Source organism: Thunnus thynnus, chromosome 21, assembly GCF_963924715.1.
Source record: "Thunnus thynnus chromosome 21, fThuThy2.1, whole genome shotgun sequence".
Classification (NCBI taxonomy): Eukaryota; Metazoa; Chordata; class Actinopteri; order Scombriformes; family Scombridae; genus Thunnus; species Thunnus thynnus.
The window spans coordinates 16,997,747-17,015,758 of record NC_089537.1 but is presented as its reverse complement, the minus strand read 5'-3'; the positions used below and the strand labels follow the sequence as shown (position 1 = coordinate 17,015,758).

Here is an 18,012-nt window from a genome sequence, read left to right as displayed (position 1 = left end):
TTAAAGTTGTGATTGGCACGTTGTGTTAAGTGCGCCCCCTTCTGTGTAGGATCCAGAGACCACGTAAACCCTGTTTGGGGACTAAAGTGATATCTTTTCTTTCCGAATTTTCACTTATTACTCTTACGAACACTAATTTAAAAATCTTCGATGTGCCATACCACTTTGGATTAGTTATGACACTCCAGGGAACAATTACAAGCTAACTTTTAATTAGTCTAGTGGAGAAAGCAGGGTTTTCAGCATCTCTGACGCAACAGAGCCTAATAATGGTGATTGCAGAATTCATGATTAAAGAAAGGTCAAATTATAGATTGATATGTTTTGAGGATGCAATGACAATTCTTCATCCAGACGATGGGACTGCAACTGGCAAGTAGCTGAAACCCCTGATGAATCGTGTTACCCAGAATCAGCTGTCCTGTTTTATCCAATACAAGTCCAAATTAAAATGCTGGAAGGAATGCAGCAACACTCTGCAATGATCCATATTCCACAGGAACACACTGGCCTTTAAAACTTTTTCCACATAGTTTATCAGAAAGGTTACTTGCTTGTGCAATGCCAATGAAAATGTATTGGATACAAGCTATGACAATGTTGACACAGTTGTCAAATTGAAGTTAGAACTATCCCAAATAATGCCAACACATTTGGACAAACATATAATGTCAGACACCATTCTGTGTCAACACACACATTTATTGAAGTGATGCCATGAACAGGCAAAACATCATATTGAAGATTTTATTATTAAACAGCTTTTTGAAAATACAGGTTTACACGGAGTGTGATTAGAAAATAATAGTACAACTACCAGTGTTTGGTAACTGAACTGACATGGACAATTAAAAAAAGCAGATCCCCGAACCACACCCGATGCTCAAAATAAGTCAGCAACTACAGTATGATAGACCAAAGAGACAAATTCATACTTGTGCAATACGCACACATGCACATTCACACAATCACTGTCAGGTCACATACACCGGCAAGTGCAAATTTGTTCTAGCACATGTATAAATTGAGTTGAGTACGTAGAATCTGCATGTGAAATCCCTTTAAGATTCAACTAATTTAACATCTGTAGGGAGCCATGTAATACACAGCACAGCATTTCCTTTCCCAACATCTTAGATTGGTACACAGGGGCAAACTAAAAAAAAAAAGTAATTAATAAACAATAAGGATGGATTATAGCAAAAACAACACAGGTTATGTGGACTAGATAATGGACTATCCCGTGGTGCTAGTCCCCTTTTACCCCTTATCTCTCTCTCCACTTGTTACAAAAATAAAACTGTGCTTCCCCAAAAACCCACCCTGGACACTCTCCTGTGCCTATAAAACTATCTAGGATCAGATAATACGCCGCATCGACACCTTAGGGCCAGGACCATGCTGTTCCCAACCAACTATTACCCCTAAAGTTTCTTACCCTTTACCTTATCTTCCCTGGACGAGACTTGAGCCAAGTCATCATTTGAGAGGCATTCAAGTGCAGTTCTGGGATTGACAGAGTGTGTAACACAATGGAACCAACTCCAATGTCCACCTCAAAGCGCAAAAACACATCTATCTTGTACAATATTCAGACTAAAGCAAGTCCTCACAGGTAAATGAAACAATATGAATTTGACCCAGCTCTGTCCTCTGCTGGCATTCCCAAAAGCATTGTAGCGCCACAGGTCGCTGGGTGCAGGCAAAAATTTCAGGCAATGCATATGGGCAAGTTCATGCTTAAAATTATGCAAACAAACACCATGTTTAACCTTTCCTTACATGCCACTGTCTACGATATTGATTTGGTCCCACGTTCCCTACCATGGGAACTGCCAAAAAGAATTAGCCATTTACTTCTGCTGTCCTTAAAAAAATGATTCCAAATGTCTGGCGTTATGTGGTGAGTGATACCCTTTACCTTTGGTTTAAAGCAGATTCCTTAGACCCAAGTAATGCAATTTCATTATATAAATGGGTCCACTAGGAAACTCTGATATATGGCCAATTCTGCATCAACTCTGACAGGCAATAACAGCTAATGACTTAGCAATCTGGAATCAGATGGAATGGAACCAAATCAGTGTGGGACAGTGGACAATACAGACCGATGTATGTTATAAAAATAACGCTGCTTATGGTTTTAAAAAAATCCTCAAATGTACATTTTCTTTGCTGTGTAGTCGGATAGGATGATTATAGCGCTTGTATGCTTTTGGGAGACCAGGCCTTACACGCTACAAACGACGAACTGGTCAGCTGGTCAGTTGCAGGGTTCTGTCTTTCCTTGGCTCTATCTCTTGCCCCTTTTATTACCGGCAGGGGGTTTCTTGAGCTGGAGCAGGGGCCCTCCTGTGGCGAAGCCTGCCGCAGGTTGATTAGACACACCAAAGGTCAGGCCGGCCGAGGGGTTGATGCCAGGGTTACTGAAGTTAAAGCCTGAGCTGCTGCTGCTGCCAAAACCTAGAAAAGCAAGAGACAGGGGACATAGAGGGAAATATTAGAAATGTCAGAGAAAACCAATGAATAAATGATAATAAAGGATGTCATGATACTAGCATTTGCTAAGTGTAACCACATTTTGTCTTGCGTCCACCTGGTATAAAACCCTAAAATGCCAACACGCTCACGTAAAATGCCTACAAGATACAAGGATGGTCTTGACAAAGCTGACTTATGGCTGAGGGGAAACTTGAGAAACATTGCTGTGAAGCTCACAATAGCTTGACAATGTGTATGGAGGAAGCTTGTCCTGTTTTGGCGGGGCGTGTGTGAAGGGGGTTATACACAGTACGTATGTACCTGCACTCAGACTGCCTCCTGTGGGCTTACTGGTGGAGGAGAAGGCAAAAGAAGAACCCCCAGTCCCCACCCCACCAAATCCTGGCCCACCACCAAAACCTGCGGGAGAGAGTGATATGGGAGTCAGTTTGGGCTAAGCATACAGCCTAAACTAGGAATGAATAGAAGGCGCAGTGTCTCAGAAGTACACAGAGGCAGACATTAGCAAACATATATGCAAAACAAATGCCATGACCTAATCAATAGAGCACTACGCACAACTTCTGACTGGGGACTACACAACAAAACAGGACTCAGGGTACACTGCAGGGCAAAGCAAAGGCCAAAGGGAGAAGAGCAACATAGATTTTACCAAACACACTGACTTGATGTGCGTTCAGACCACTTGTTTCCACACTGCCAAGTTAATTTTAACTGGCTGTCGTGGCTAAGTGGATTTGCCAGTTGAAATACAAAGGTGTTTTAGCAACAAATGGGGCATCATTTTAGCATAACACACAATCTTTTGGCCAAAATTTGCTTCACTTTGGGGGAAAAAAAACCACCCATCTTGTTGCAATGACCTTTGGCAAGTGTTTGCTCAGTTTTCTTGTGGTGTGAACGCACTTAATGTCTTGCATTAGGGAAGAACAGAAGAAAAAAAAAGATTCAACTGCACCACTCTCTCTCTCACACACACACCGCCTGCTACCTACACTTTCATACAAACATGAAGACCTCAAATAAAAAGCTTCTTCCATCTTTTAGAAACGTGGAGGCATGGGGCAGAAATGGTGTGTGGAAGGGAAGGGCAAAATACAAGGGAATATTGAAAAAAAAAAGCAGAGGTAATACCTCCAAGAGCAGAGGAGCCCAAGCTAGTGCCAACTGCCGAGGCAAAGGGGTTTCCAAACCCTGCCCCCAAGGGTGCCTGGGTCCCTAAGGCACAGAGAGAGCATATGCTTTACTCCTCTTAATGTTTGTGTGTGTGTGTGGGGTAACCATGAGAAGACAGATTATGCATCTTGTGACTTGCACTACTGTCACATAAAGTTCACTTCCATTTCACCTTCACAGAAAATATGATTTTCTATAAGAAATAAACAAAGTCCGACATCCTGGGCTGCAGCATAACTGTGGAATCAGGCAGTACACAGTGCTTTTACAACTGCACAGTACAAATATGAACTACATAAAAGGGTTTTAAACTTAACATTTTAGCAAATCAGAAGTACAGTTATCTTTGCTGACAATATGTGGAAAAAATTCTGCTAGTTCTTTCACTCAGAAACTTGTCTTTTTTCCTCTATGCCTTTTTTCATGTAGTGAAATTTAGCAAGGCTTCCAATTAGTCTGCATTTTTAAAAACAACTTCAGTCAAAAAGAAACAAGGACAAACGTTTCTTTGTTTAAAAATTGATTTATTGTCAATTTAATATGCAATTCCACTTACATAAAACACAAACAAACAGTTTAGAACAGAATTGATTGTTAATTGCTAACTGCTACTGCATTTGACAAGTTTCCAAATTTTCAAGATTTCTGAGAGTGAATGAACTAGCATACGCCAAAAAAAAAAAAAAAGCATCACACAATTATTTAATATAGCTTAAAAGGCACACCATATTATATATTAAATATACTGTATCAACAGGCATTGGTTATATAAGTTTAAATACACTCATCTACAAGTAAAAGCACTCAAGATTTAGATAAAAAACGTGAATTTGGCATCTATGGCTGCCTCTCAGTGTAAACTGGTCAAAATAAAGAATACTCAGTGATATGTTACAGTTTGCCTGTGGAAGTCAATGTGGTCACGTGTCAGGTCATGCCACCAACAAGGATTTGAATGGCCTTTAAAACTTTTGTGGTTCGTGTTTGTTCAAACACTTTTTGCCAGTGTATTCTTAGACATAATAACAGCCTGATTCTTGGTAGTTAATGATCGTACTTAACACAAAAGCTGCACCTCGGATACGTGTACACATGATTACAGGCTAAAAATACTCTTTTTGTGGGATCAAGTCTGATTTAGGAGAGATGATTAGTTAACATATTTCAAGAGTCTTCAGTCTAAATTCAGATGAATATTAGCAAATGTGTAGCTCACAAAGAGCTCTCAAACACAACCTGCCATAGTAGTACCTCCTGGAAGCCATATACTGAAAAAAACACACTACAAAAAAAAAGCATAATATAGGCATATGGTTCCTTTGAAGAGTCCAAGGAAATGAACAGGAGAGAATAAGAACATTCAAAACTGTAACAGCCAACTATTCAAAAGACAAGACGCTCTGAATAAATATTTCCTTTTTGACTAACCAGGCCGATTTTTAGTGAACTGCAATGCCGAGGCTCGACATCAAATAGAATAAAGAAAGACGCCTTCTACACAATCCATAATCATCATCGAGTTTCAGAATAATTCAAGTTTCAGTTTAGCGTTAAAGTAAGCTAATGGTGGTACTAGTACTGTGCCAAACATACATTTAAAAAAATAATAATCACATTTTAATTCCTTCACTTGTTTTTTTTTTAAGAAAGAGGTAAATTAGATCACTCCTGCTGTTGTTATGGCATTCAAGAAAATAGAGAAACAGCATTCAGCATTTGCATACATAATACTGACTGATGTTCAGAGGAATAAGGTGGTCTTAATATCCACAATTAACTTCAAGGTCCAAACAGCTTTGACAGACTATTAAGTATTACGTCCTTTTGATAATCATCATTGTGACAACTGTTGAGTGTGGAAGACAATATGTTAAAATAGAAGCTAAACAACAGGGAAGTCAAAATTCTGAACAACTTGAGAATCCAGCTAACAGACATCCAGCTCGGTCCAAAATTGTTTCTCACCTCTACGAGGAGTTTAAAGTTGTTTTTAAAAAAGGAGGACTGGAATGTCCAGAGCAGCGGTTTATGTCTGAGCACACAACGACTCCATCAACAAAGACTGAATTAGTGTCGGGTTCAGCAGCAATACACAGATGAGTGCTGGAGACTGAACTGAAAACTTGTCGATATCACAACACTGTTTTTGTCCTCACTCTCTTAAGTGCCAAAAAAGGCTAAGCTCTCACCAATATCTACATCAAACACCTTTAACATAATTTGGTGGGAAATAAATGTCCAGCACAATAAAGAGATGTGGACATACAATCTGACCACACTGACCAGCCTATATGTTTTGGCACAAATGTATCTCACTGGTATCCGAAGGACCAGCGTGAGCAGCAAAAAAAAATAAAAAAATCACTCTTCTCCTCTGAACTAACAAATTGGGCTCAAGTAGATTTTCTACACAAACAAACTTGTCTCAGCCAAGGTCCGTAAAAAAGTACCACTACCTTGAAATACCAAAGGAAATACCTGAAATTACAACTTTAAAATTACATTGTGAACAGCACTTTTACTCTAGATTTCCATTTAATTGAAATGAATGTGAAATGATCCAGCCCCATTACACTGACAGTAGCCCTTAGGTGAAATAGCTTAAATCAAGTAACAGTGGTATGGCCAACCAAACCAACCCAATGCATTTTAGTATTAAACAGCTCGATAAAGATATGCATACCATTTTTGTCACTGTTGACAATCTACGTATATTGTATATGAAACTTCCAACATAAACGACCAACTTCAACTCTTTGTTCATAACACTTGATCTTCTACAAACACACTGAGCACGCTGGTTCATTTTGGCCAGCAATAAGTGACAATGACCGGGGTTATTTTACAAAGTTATCAGCCTCACTTCCACTTCAAGACCTACTAAGTGCAGTAATGGAAAGACAATTTTTTTTGTGTACTTTACAGGTTTAGGTAAGTAAATAGTTTATATTGTTCATCCTGAGTCCTTTGGCACCTTTTAACTTATGCTCATTGAGGCACAAATCTGAATAATCTTTTGGCCTACACAATCAACCACCGCACAGACAAGTTCATGGGTCAAATATGAATCAATATGAAGTAAGCAACACCCAGCTGCATGGTTAGTACTGTGTGTGCTGTGATACTGGCCTCCCTCCACTACGCCATTCCAATTATGGACCGAGTTACACACACAAACAAAAAATAAAACAGAAATAAATACGTCAATAAATAATGGAGCGACCAAGACATCCACATGTCCACAGGCATCATCTATGAAATGACTGGGTCAAATTCTAGAGAATAACAAATATTTGGCTATAGGGATGAGAATTTCTTAATATTATTATTAATATTAAAACAGCAATCATGTAAACTAGTACCCAACTCCACAGTTCACTGACCTGCAAAGCTACGAATTTAAAATAAGTTGCAGTGTTTTAACAGAGCACAATGAAAGCTTTTTGACAGATAGCGTACCCTGAGCACTAAGGGTTGCAATAAACAAACGATCAGAAATGGATTTGACTAATATGGCTAATTCAAAATTTGCTTTCATTAGATTCAAATCAGAAAAAAACAAATTAAAAATGTAAGAGAAATAAAATATGAAAATGGAAAATGACACACGAAAAAAGAACTCCCTTCTACCACACAAACAGACATTACCCACTGAGGCAACTGGGCTCATTTGTCAAGTACTTTTTTCTTCTCCAAAGCTACAAAAGCTCAATGACACCAAGTTCCATTTAAATGACTCATGTTTTGGACTCAAATGTAAATGTATGTAAAAATTTCCCATCCCTACTTGGCACATCAAATAAAGGGCTAAATGTTTATTCCAAAGAGCTCCTACAGTTGCTGCAATGCAATGAAAAAGGTATGTGAATGTTCAAATATTTTAAACACTGAAAAAATAAGCCACATTCATTGTCTGGGCTACAATTTGGTGGTTATCATATCTGGTAACAGTCTAAGCAGTCACAGCAGACTTCATGATTTTTGTGAAAAGGAAGCTGTAGAAATTTGCAAATGAAACCAGGTTTAATTTGCCATGTGAGAATTTACAAACCCTGCTGCCTTTGCAACCCCACCCAATTTAAATATTGCTTTCAAAATTCTATGAAATTTCACATTTGCACAATTGCAAATGAAATCTTTATGCATTTTATTTAACTGTACAAGGAAAAAAAAAAAGACAGCGGAAACATGCTAATACGCATAGCAGCTTGGTTTGTTCATTTCAAGTGGGTGTTCTGATATGCTAGTAAAACGGCCTACAAAAAAGGCCTCAGAGATGTGGCAACAGACATTTTAGTAGTAAAATATTTAATAAATGTGAATTTGTGTGCCTTTATGTGCTGAGGTTACTGAAACAATGAGACCTGCTTCAAAGGTTGTGTTTTATAACATTAGTGTAGATGGTTTATTTAAATATTTTTGGGATATACCCATCATCAAGTCCTAAAAAAAAAAAAAAATCAATTTGCCAACATACATCTGACACTGATCTCTGAGTAAGCAGCAAATATAAAAAAAAAAAAAAAAAGAGAGAGAAAAGATCTGCTTTCACCTGTCTGCTTATGCCAAATATTAAAGTTTTTGCTGGAGGAAGATGGAATGAATTTAACGTGGTGAGATATTAACATGTAATGAATAGAGCTTACATTCTTTGATAATACAAGGCTTATTTAATACAAGTTGACGTAAGCCTTCCATTTAATTATTAAGAGTATTGTTTCTTGAAAGTGTGTGTTTTGGCCTAAACTGCGCCTACCACTGGTAAGACCCTGAACAAGAGAAGCGGCATACTTCATTGAACCAATGTTGGCAATTTTTATACACATCCTGGTCAAAAAAATATTTTAGAGTCCTATGTTTTCAGTGAAGTCAGCTGATATCAATTGTTCCCTACATGCAAGAGACCTCTTTGTAGGTGGATTGGAAACAGTAGGAGCTACATTATAGTAAATATGTCTTATACACCAACTGATCACCCAGACACGTTCTTAAAAAAAAGAAAATCAACTGACAGGCCAAATCCTGACTACTCATTCAGAGATTATTTTGCTAAGTATATCTAAATCACACAGCAAATGTCTAATACTTCTAACTCCATAACATAACAATCTTCATTGGGTATGCCTATTTCAAGCATCGGTTGAATAAAAAGAGTCCTAACTTCAAGATTCAAGTGAGTAAAATTGACAGCTGGACTCTCTCGTCATTTCTCCAATAAGATCAGGCTCAATAACCTGATCTAACATCCCATTAGAGAGGGCACAGAGAGGAAGAGAGAAATTGGGTGAAGTAGGTTATATCCGTGGTATCACAGGGCCCTATGACTTCCGCGTTGCGGAAAACACGGACGGAATTGCGGAATTTGATAATAAAAATGGAATCAACTGTGAAATGCGGAATAATAACCGTGAACCCACATGGGAAGCGAGACATGAGCGGTGTGTAAGTGCATTCTATCCGTTCAATCCACACCGACTCCAACCTGCGTTCAGTGTCTCTTTCCACACAGCTGGACAGCAGCTGTCTGTCAGCTGCAGCTCCTGGGAAGCTGAGAGGACAACGTCCGGCAAAACTGCCTTTACCAGACCGACTGACAGCAGAAATTTACTGAACCAAAATAGTTTTCGTGTCAGCTCTACAGGAAGAAATCAACAGTGTTTGTATTTATTCAGTCATTGATTTTTTTTTCCTGCCCACCATAGCGGGCAAGAAGAATCTGCCTGTAGTGAAAAAAGCAACTCACAGACAGACTGGGAGCTAATCAATCAATGTAGATATGCTTAATAAGTTCAAAAAACATATAGAGTGGGATATTTGTGTGATTTAAACAGCTGTCTGTGCAGATTACGCTTCACTAAATGCGACAGAAATAGACTCAGAACATGAAAAGATGCGGGGGGTCTCTGAGACGCACGTCACTCGGATTCAGTGTGGATTGATACATTTAATAATATATATATTCATTTAATGTATGATAACGTTTTGAATACTTTCTAATTGAACTGTTGAAATTGTATTCATCCACCACATGTTTAGACACTCTGTTGAAAAAAATGTGCTTAAGTCGTAAAACACTAAAATGGAATCTGGAAAAAAATTCAAACGGATTTCATAGGGCCCTAGTATCACCGAATGTACGTAGTTGATAAGACATTCTCAAGTTTATAGGCTCGGCACCAACACTGCCAGGGTCTGGTGGTCAGTTCAGCCATCAATAAAATGTCCTCACCCTGGTAATGTAAGGCGCATTAGATAAATGTATAAATGTATCTAACCCTTGAACTGAGAGTCAGAGACACGATGGTAAGGCAGCACAAAGGTTTCCTGTCAACAGTTTAGCAACAATTCTCTTATCTCTCCCTTTCTCCATCTTTCTTTCATTAGAGAAAGTACTGACACAATAGCTTGGCATCAGCTAAGCTTGTTTGTTATAGTTTTCAATCATCCTCTCTGTCCCCTTTTGACCTTTCCGCTCCCACTAATATCGTCATATTAAAATAAAACTCATCCTGCCCTTTCCCAGCTTATTTTTACATTCGTCTCTCCTCTCTCTCCTTTATTTTATATAAAAAAGGTGACAGGAGGAGAACTTTCTAGAACTTGTAGGCAGTCAGACCTGGAGTTGGCTGCTGTTGCTGGGTCAATGTGGCTGCCATGGCAACAGCTGCAGCGTTTGGCACACTGGAGAATGGGGCAGGCCCAGTTGTGACTCGCGGTGCACTCTGCCACTTCCTGTTGGATGCCCGTTTGGACTCGAAGACATCTGTGGAGTCTTCCAGGAAGGCCCGGCGATAGGAAAGGTACTGGTGCTTCAAGATCTACCGTACAAGACATGAATAGGAGGAAAGAGAAAAAATGGCATTAAAATCCAATTACCCACGTAAAACAAAAACTTTACTATTTAGTTCACACAGCAGAAATAAACAGCCAGTCAGTCTGTAGTTTTTGGCCTCCATTATCATTAGCAGTCATTAGCAGGGCTACGACTATCTGAGTGCCTGTCACGTCTAAAGTGACGGTAGCCGGAAAAAGCTGCTCTAGCTCATGGACATGTTTCTCTAGTAGAGAAATCCTATCTTCAACTGCAGAGCAGTAATCACATGACATCGTTTCAACGAGGCTGCTTTTACTGCAAACCATGGATGTATAATAAGAGCTGGAGAGGGAGCTGGAGAGGGAGCTGAGCGGGAACTCGCGCGTGGGGCCAGCAGGAGAAACACTACTGTGCATATTCAGTGGGCCGCCCAATGCGGAAGCAAACCCGGAAGCTAGAAACTTTTTTTTGCGTATGTGCCAGCCGAGCAATTCCTATAGGACTGAATGGGCGCCATTTTAGTCCAGTATCCAGCTCTTATAATACATCCATGCTGCGAATGCGCAAAGCTTACTTCTAAGCTAGGCTATGCTCGAAGCTAGTAAACAGAGTAGCAATGGAAGGTCTATCCGTTGACGCTAGTGTTGTTTTATAAAGAAAACTAGCGAATCTAATGATATGTGAACTAAGCACAGAAAATAACAGTAAGATAAATGAAGAGATTACAGCAGAATATAAATAAAATATGCAATATAATGACTTGATTACAATTTTGCACTTTTTTACTCAGATTTCTACTTCTAAAATATTTGAGACATGTAAAACCAGCACATAATTATCTTTTAAATGTATTTTATCTTACAGTTGTAGGGAGTGTATGAATGTGCCAGGGCCTTTTTAACTAATGGACCCATTCATTTCTTTAGGCTTCAGTTAATATCAGTATACTTTTCAAATGGCAGCATATTCAAATTATATTTATCATGATAAATATCGATATTTATCAATATGAAAAAAATTATCGTGATCATATGTTTTGCCGTATTGCCCAGCCCTGATTTGAATTCAATAAAATGTTATCAAACCTAATCCCTAACCAAGTCAATACATATCTTACATCATTTTCAGCAAGGAAGAAAAGAACTGACCTTGACATTCTCATGGACAGACTGGAGCTGGGCAGCTTGTGCAACAAATGTCTGGTACAACTTCTGCATGGCCAGGGTCAGATCTATGAACACACACATACACAACAACATCACACAAGGTCAAATGAAAAAAACAAAGAGACAGAAATAATGATCAGAAAGGGGGGGGGTTATGTTTATCCTAAAAAATTCTTTAGAGCTGCAGAGTTAATAAATCGTTCACATTACACAGTCATTTGCTTTTTTTAATATTTAGTAATCCAGTTTTAAGATCTTGAAATAACTGGACATTTTCACTTTCCAGAGTTTTGTTGAAAGTCAGACAAATGTGAGAATGTTACCCTGAGGTGTGATGTGGGAGCCACTGCTCTGCGTTGTCAGGTGGTTCTCCAGCTCTTCTATCTGCTGCCGGTACTGCTGCAACTGCACCTCAAATTGCTCTACCAGGCTACGGAAATAACTAAACACAGGAAAAATGTACAATATTTTCATCTTTGTCCATTTCATGAAGTGATGAAAGCTGAAATATGCAAAACAATGGGACTAGTGAAGAGGGACATATTGGCTAAATAAGCAAAAGGAGCTGTCACTACAGATAAGAAGATGAGCAATAATAAAACCAGAGCGTTAAGGGTCAGCTCCTGGGACCCAAATGGAACATATACAACACTTCCAACAAATTCAACAAAAACATTTAGTTTTACAGACTTGAGTGAAGAAAAGGCTGAGATAAATAAAGCGATCTGGTTTCAATTCTGGATTACTATATGACTGCTCACTTACTCTGATGGAGCAGTGTTCTCATGTTGAAGTCCAGGGGGAGTCTTTTGTGTACGCAGTGCTATGTCAGCATTTTTCAGCTCCTTAAGAAGAAAGGGAAGGGGAGAGTCAAATTTCTGTTAAGACAGATTTTTTGTGCATCTTCAGGATTCCATCTTTGTCTAGGAGATCATTTCACACATTTCCAAGTGTTTTCAATATAATTTGGTATAAAGGTTGGAATGACAGACACTGTTTTCAACATAATAGTAGTTATATCTTGATCGGCTTTGTGGAAGTTCAGTGTTCAGTGTGTTATATGCTCTCATTGGCTGGTTGGGGAATCAGTTTGTGAATCATTATATAAGAATGAATCTTCAATTATATAAAATGAATGCATCGGAATATCTAAAAAGAATTAGGAATCTGAGTTCATCTATAACAGTTAGGCTTGTGTGTGAGGATGTGCTTGTTTTTACCTGTGCTGTCTCCAGCTTCAGCTTGTCAATGGCCAGAGCCTGTCGCTGCAGACCGCTGGCGCTGACAGAGAGAAGCTGTTTGAGGTTCTTGATGTCATCTTGAACTTTAGAGATGGCCTTAGATGACATCCTGCTTATGTCCTCTTGAACCTGTTTCTGTTCTTTCACAAATTTTCTGTAAAAAGAGAAAGGAAAGACAACAGATTGATGCAGTAATATATATCATAGTCTGTTCTCCTGCAATACATTATCAGTACACTGGTATGTACATGGCAGTTTACCAGTGCATAGGGAAGACCCATGAGAAAACAGCTAATTTTATTTTGTTTAGAGTATATCCCTGCACTCTGCCTAATAAGTACAAGTCACAGCTTTGTGATTCTATGATCCTTCTGGCTATGTTTACAACACACAACCAAATTAAGACATATCTCTACAACACTTTGCATCTCTAAACAAATATGTAATGTGCACAGGCTCGTGACCTACAGCTCAGGGGATCAAATCCTGTGATAATGTGATGCATACAAGTACAGCCGCACTTACTGGAAATTCTCGACATCCTGACAGATGACCGGGGGCAGGTTCTCATCTTTTAAAGCTTTACTGTCCCTGAGGATGGGGAGAAGAGAGTGTTACTCATTACAATTAATCAGGTACATACTAAGTGAATAGGAAGCAATGGAATGCCTCTCAGTATGCAATTATTTACACTTTTTACACTATAATATTTATTTAAACATTTGCAATAAAATAGGTGCTTTTGGACATTTATTTTAGCATTTCGATTTACTTAAGAACCATATGTAGGTCAACATGACTTACTGTGCATTGGTTCCAGATGATGCGTCGCTCTTATTCTCAGAGGAAGTGCTGAAGTCGACCCCACCTAAACCAACACTGGGAGCTGGAGCCGCTGACACTGCCGTAGAGGTAGCTAACAAAGAACCTAACGTTAAACCTCCTCCTCCAAGAGCAGTCTGACCCAAACCTGCAACACAGAGTGACCATGTAGGTTATAACACTATTCATCACATTTACACATTCTTTAATTTGAGAATTACTGCTAAAAGATAGTTTTAGTCCTCACTTAAGACAGCTGAATCATAGGTGTGTAACTGACTGTGCTTCTGCATTGAATTATTGTTTTTCAATTATATAAATTATTTAGAGGACCACTTTGACAATTTTCAACCCCATCTGTACCTATCTGAATTAGGGATATAGTGTGAAGAACAACAACAGTTGTTTTTAAAGTTCTCTGTGTCTCTGGGGCACAGCTGCAAAATCTTCTGGCGTCAGCGCTGACATGTACAGTGACCTAGTTGGGGGCAAGGATGAACTACAGGGTATATCTTTAATGGTGCCTTCAAGGACGGTCAAATGTGGGTCTCCCAAAACACTCCACCTACCATGTTACACTAGCCATAGGGAAAAGCAGACACTAAAATATCACACTACTAAAAATACAGTATATTTGGAAGATAACTAGTTTCATGATATGCAGCCGAATATCGCGTTGTGTTATCAGATATAGACTGTGGAGGAGAAAGGACCCACCGCAGCTATGTTATAGCCGCAGCTTCACAGTGCTGAGTTTCTCTGTGAGTCCTAACACTAACCCAAACAAACAACTAGCTTTACAATATAATGTCAGAGCAGAGATGTGGTGCAACTAATACAACTTATGAGGCAGAATACAGTGCTGTGGAATCAGACACAACAGAGTGTGGAGGAGGAAGCGTGGAGCCACATTACAGCGGTAGCCGGAGGAGAGGCACTGCAGCTGGAGAGGTGCTGTAGCATTGACAGGGCAACTCCGGAGAATGTTCGGACCTGATTCTCTGGACATTGTTCGGAGTTCATATGTGACTAATGGGGACAACAATTTTTGAAACTGGTCCAGTATTGAGAAAGAGTGCTTCAGCCAGCAGCCGCGAAACAGGCTGCAATGTAATCCTTTGGGGCAATTGTGCCCCGCCATTGTATGTCCACTAAAAATGCTTGTTTTTGACTGTCCACTAGCACCAGCGGCTCTGGCTTGTGTGCAGTACTCCGTAAGTTTGCAATGATTCTCCTTAACTTGCTCCAGCGCACCATTTGTGTTATGATCCTTGCCTACCAGTACGATATATCCAGACTCAATGAGGAAACCGTTTTGTAAAAGAAAATAAGCCTCAGTAAAGAGATATAAAACTGCTCACTAACTTTGTCTCTGAAACTTTGTCTCATACTTGCCCCCTGTGTTCACTAAATACACCATCAGTGGATGACTGGGCAGGACCCACACAGTGCATTCTGGTTGTTATGGGATTCCCCCTTTATGGGGAATCTACAGCCCTTTTCTCAGTTTTCTCTAGTCATAGGGCACCAATTTCAAAAATAATTGCATATTTCTATTACATAGGTGACCTAGTTTTAAGAAATCATCATAATCACAGTGGTGAATATTCCCTTTAATGACAAATCACCATTGAGTTCAGCTCTTGGTACTGAGCCTATGCACAACCCAGTTCCAAGTACAGCTCAGAACACTTAAGTAGACAGGCTCAGGCTGTGTGTTTGCATCACCTGCAGACACAGTGTTGGAGAAGAGACCCCCGCCCAGTGAGGGGACTGTTGCGGCTGCTGTCGTTGTTGAACCACCAAGACCGAGGGTGAAGCCGGCGGCAGCTGGCTGCTGTGGAGCAGTGGAGGTCAGGACAGAGCCAAATGATAAACCTGCCCCAGCAGGAGCTGACGAGGTGGTAGAGGTGGTGGTGAGGGAGAAAGGTGTTGCTGATGCAGTGGGCTTGTTGAAGGCCAAGCTGAAGCCAGTGGAGGCAGCTGTAGATGCTGGGGCACCTAAGATAAAGGATATACAAAGTTCAAGGTTATAACCTATTTTCATAGACTTAAAGTTGATTCTACTTCAAAAATAAACCCAGCAACAGAAACGTACCTAATGTAAGGCCAGCAGTGGGTGCAGCAGCACCTGAAAGAGAACACCACAACAACATAAATGGCTGCAGATGGCATGTTAATTACAGTACACAAAACAAAACATGATTTTGCTATTTTCCAGTGGATTTGTATTGGTGTGACAGTATTACTTGAGGCAGGTGTGTTGAAAGAAAATCCCCCAGGAGGTTTCTGACCAAAGAGACTGCCTCCTAGGCCAAGGGATGCGGTGGTGCTGGTGGTGGAGGCAGCAGGGGTTGGGGCTGCTGTACCCAAAGCAGTTCCAAAGGAGAAGCCACCAGTATTGGCCGCAGGTGCACTTATGAGAAAAAAAGACATAACATATATAGACATATAGCTCTTCTAAGAACCAAGTGGCAATCTAAGACATAGGGAAAGTTCAATCATTGTTACAGTGATGCAAACTAACTGATTTTCCCATTTTTAATTGATAGAAAGGAGACAGTTTGGAGAGGAGGCGCCTTACTAACATTAAAAAGAAAAACAACTATAACTAGACAGAACATAACTTAACAATAATTAACAACACTGAAGTCAGCTTCCAATTTGGAGTTAAGGGGAGCATAAATAATGATATTTAGCAGCGGATTTCACTGCTTTTTTCCCCATACAGACCACATAGACCAGGTCTAGATCAAAAAACTAATATATATTAAGTGGGTGCAAAATTAACTTTTTAATTAACTGGCCAAATGTCTAGTGAATGTTCCAATTTTAGCAGCTACTCAATAGATTACCTTTGTTTTTTTGGCTGGTGAGAGAAGCAAATCTACCAGCCACTTGCATATTTTAACTGCATTTGGCTGGTGTCTGATGCTAATTTTGTGCCCTGACTTAGACTTATCAAATCTAGATTCGATTATTATTAAGATTTCACAATTCAAGGTATAGCGTTTTTATCTGGACCTGGTCCGATGTGGTCTGAGTAAAGAAATATCAGTGAAATCGCCTTTTTCAGTTGCTATGATGCCTGCCACTCTTTCACAAGTCTAAGTGCTGAAAATAACGGAGAATCAGCCGCTAAATATAAAATTTATAAAATTTCCCTTAACTTTTCACTTAACCTCGAATTAGAAGCTAACTTAAGCGTCGTCAAAAGTGAACCATATCTGTCTTCAACTGGGTTTAATTCGGTTGCACCAAGCAGCAATAAAGCCATGCAAGGTTACCTGCTAACGTCAGGCTGGCTATGCTAACATTAGCTCATTCGGCTATTTGTCATTTTTCGTTAGTTACCTGGTTACAGCCCCGAATGAGAATCCACCACCAGCGTTGGTGGAACCAAGAGTCCCTGCTCCGAAGTTAAAGCCAGACATTGTATTTCAGGAGGCACACATGTAACACCGACAGGTTATTTGTACTTCAACCACACATGAACACGCTCAGCGAGCATCCCCACTATCACGCTAGCTAGTTAGCTTTGAATAGATGCCCGCGTAAGGGCCAAATCCGCGCTGTTGTCTTTACTCAGAACACACTTGGAGAAAACCTGTCATCTTCTTTAAATAAATCCAGTGCTGCTCAACTGTTACTGCACCCCATTACATCGTTTTAGAATCAAAAAGCTGTCAAAAATCGCAGGATGAATCCTCGCATGGTGGTTCTTTTCCTATTCCCCGCCTGCTATTTACCGGACGCTGTGGCATTTCGGGTAATCACTGTTCAACTACATTTCCCGTCGTACCTTGCGCTGCTTTTGGGTCGCGTGAGGCCTCGCGCATGCGCACGATACCAACGTTGGTGCTTGGGGCGGACGTTTCCAAAAAGTGACAAAAAAACACATATAGATTTCGGGTTTGCTTTCAAAATAAAAGACGCCATCTGAGACCGTATTATACCAGCTTTTTCAGAATTTACATAATATTTCGTCAATTTTTGTCTCTTGTAATCTTCAACATTATGGCTCTATTGCTTCTATTTAATTCCGTGATCTGGTTGACTTTAAAAGTGCATAAATAATGTAAAAAGTAAAATGTAACTTGCTTACTGACTGTCAACAAAACATGTTTAAATTCAGAGAGAGTCAGTATGGAATCAGGGGAATATGTATGTAAAAACAAGGGCTAAAGAATAGATTTATAACTGTTAAAGGGGTTAGTTTATGGAATAACTGTGACAGGGAATTAAAAATGTGTATCAAACTTCTTGAATTTAAAAAAATGTTCATGAATAA

At 39.6% G+C, this 18,012-nt stretch overlaps 1 protein-coding gene across 3 annotated transcripts; it reads right to left on the bottom strand.

The window, feature by feature from the left end:
• Positions 1-666: 666 nt before the first annotated feature.
• nup58 (nucleoporin 58) lies at positions 667-17,505 on the bottom strand. Of its 3 annotated transcripts, XM_067577483.1 has the most exons (14): positions 17,076-17,505; positions 15,971-16,137; positions 15,820-15,852; positions 15,450-15,722; positions 13,704-13,869; positions 13,425-13,490; positions 12,879-13,053; positions 12,424-12,503; positions 11,982-12,100; positions 11,641-11,723; positions 10,295-10,496; positions 3,637-3,720; positions 2,803-2,901; positions 667-2,463 (listed from the first exon to the last, which is right to left on the bottom strand). In XM_067577483.1, the coding sequence occupies exons 1-14, from the start codon at positions 17,153-17,155 to the stop codon at positions 2,294-2,296; spliced, it is 1,797 nt and encodes a 598-aa protein (XP_067433584.1). In that variant the 5' UTR covers positions 17,156-17,505; the 3' UTR covers positions 667-2,293. The 3 variants fall into 3 exon arrangements, with proteins under 3 accessions (XP_067433584.1, XP_067433585.1, XP_067433586.1); XM_067577484.1 differs by lacking the exon at positions 3,637-3,720 and having other exon boundaries at positions 17,076-17,504; XM_067577485.1 differs by lacking the exons at positions 2,803-2,901; positions 3,637-3,720 and having other exon boundaries at positions 17,076-17,504.
• Positions 17,506-18,012: the final 507 nt, after the last annotated feature.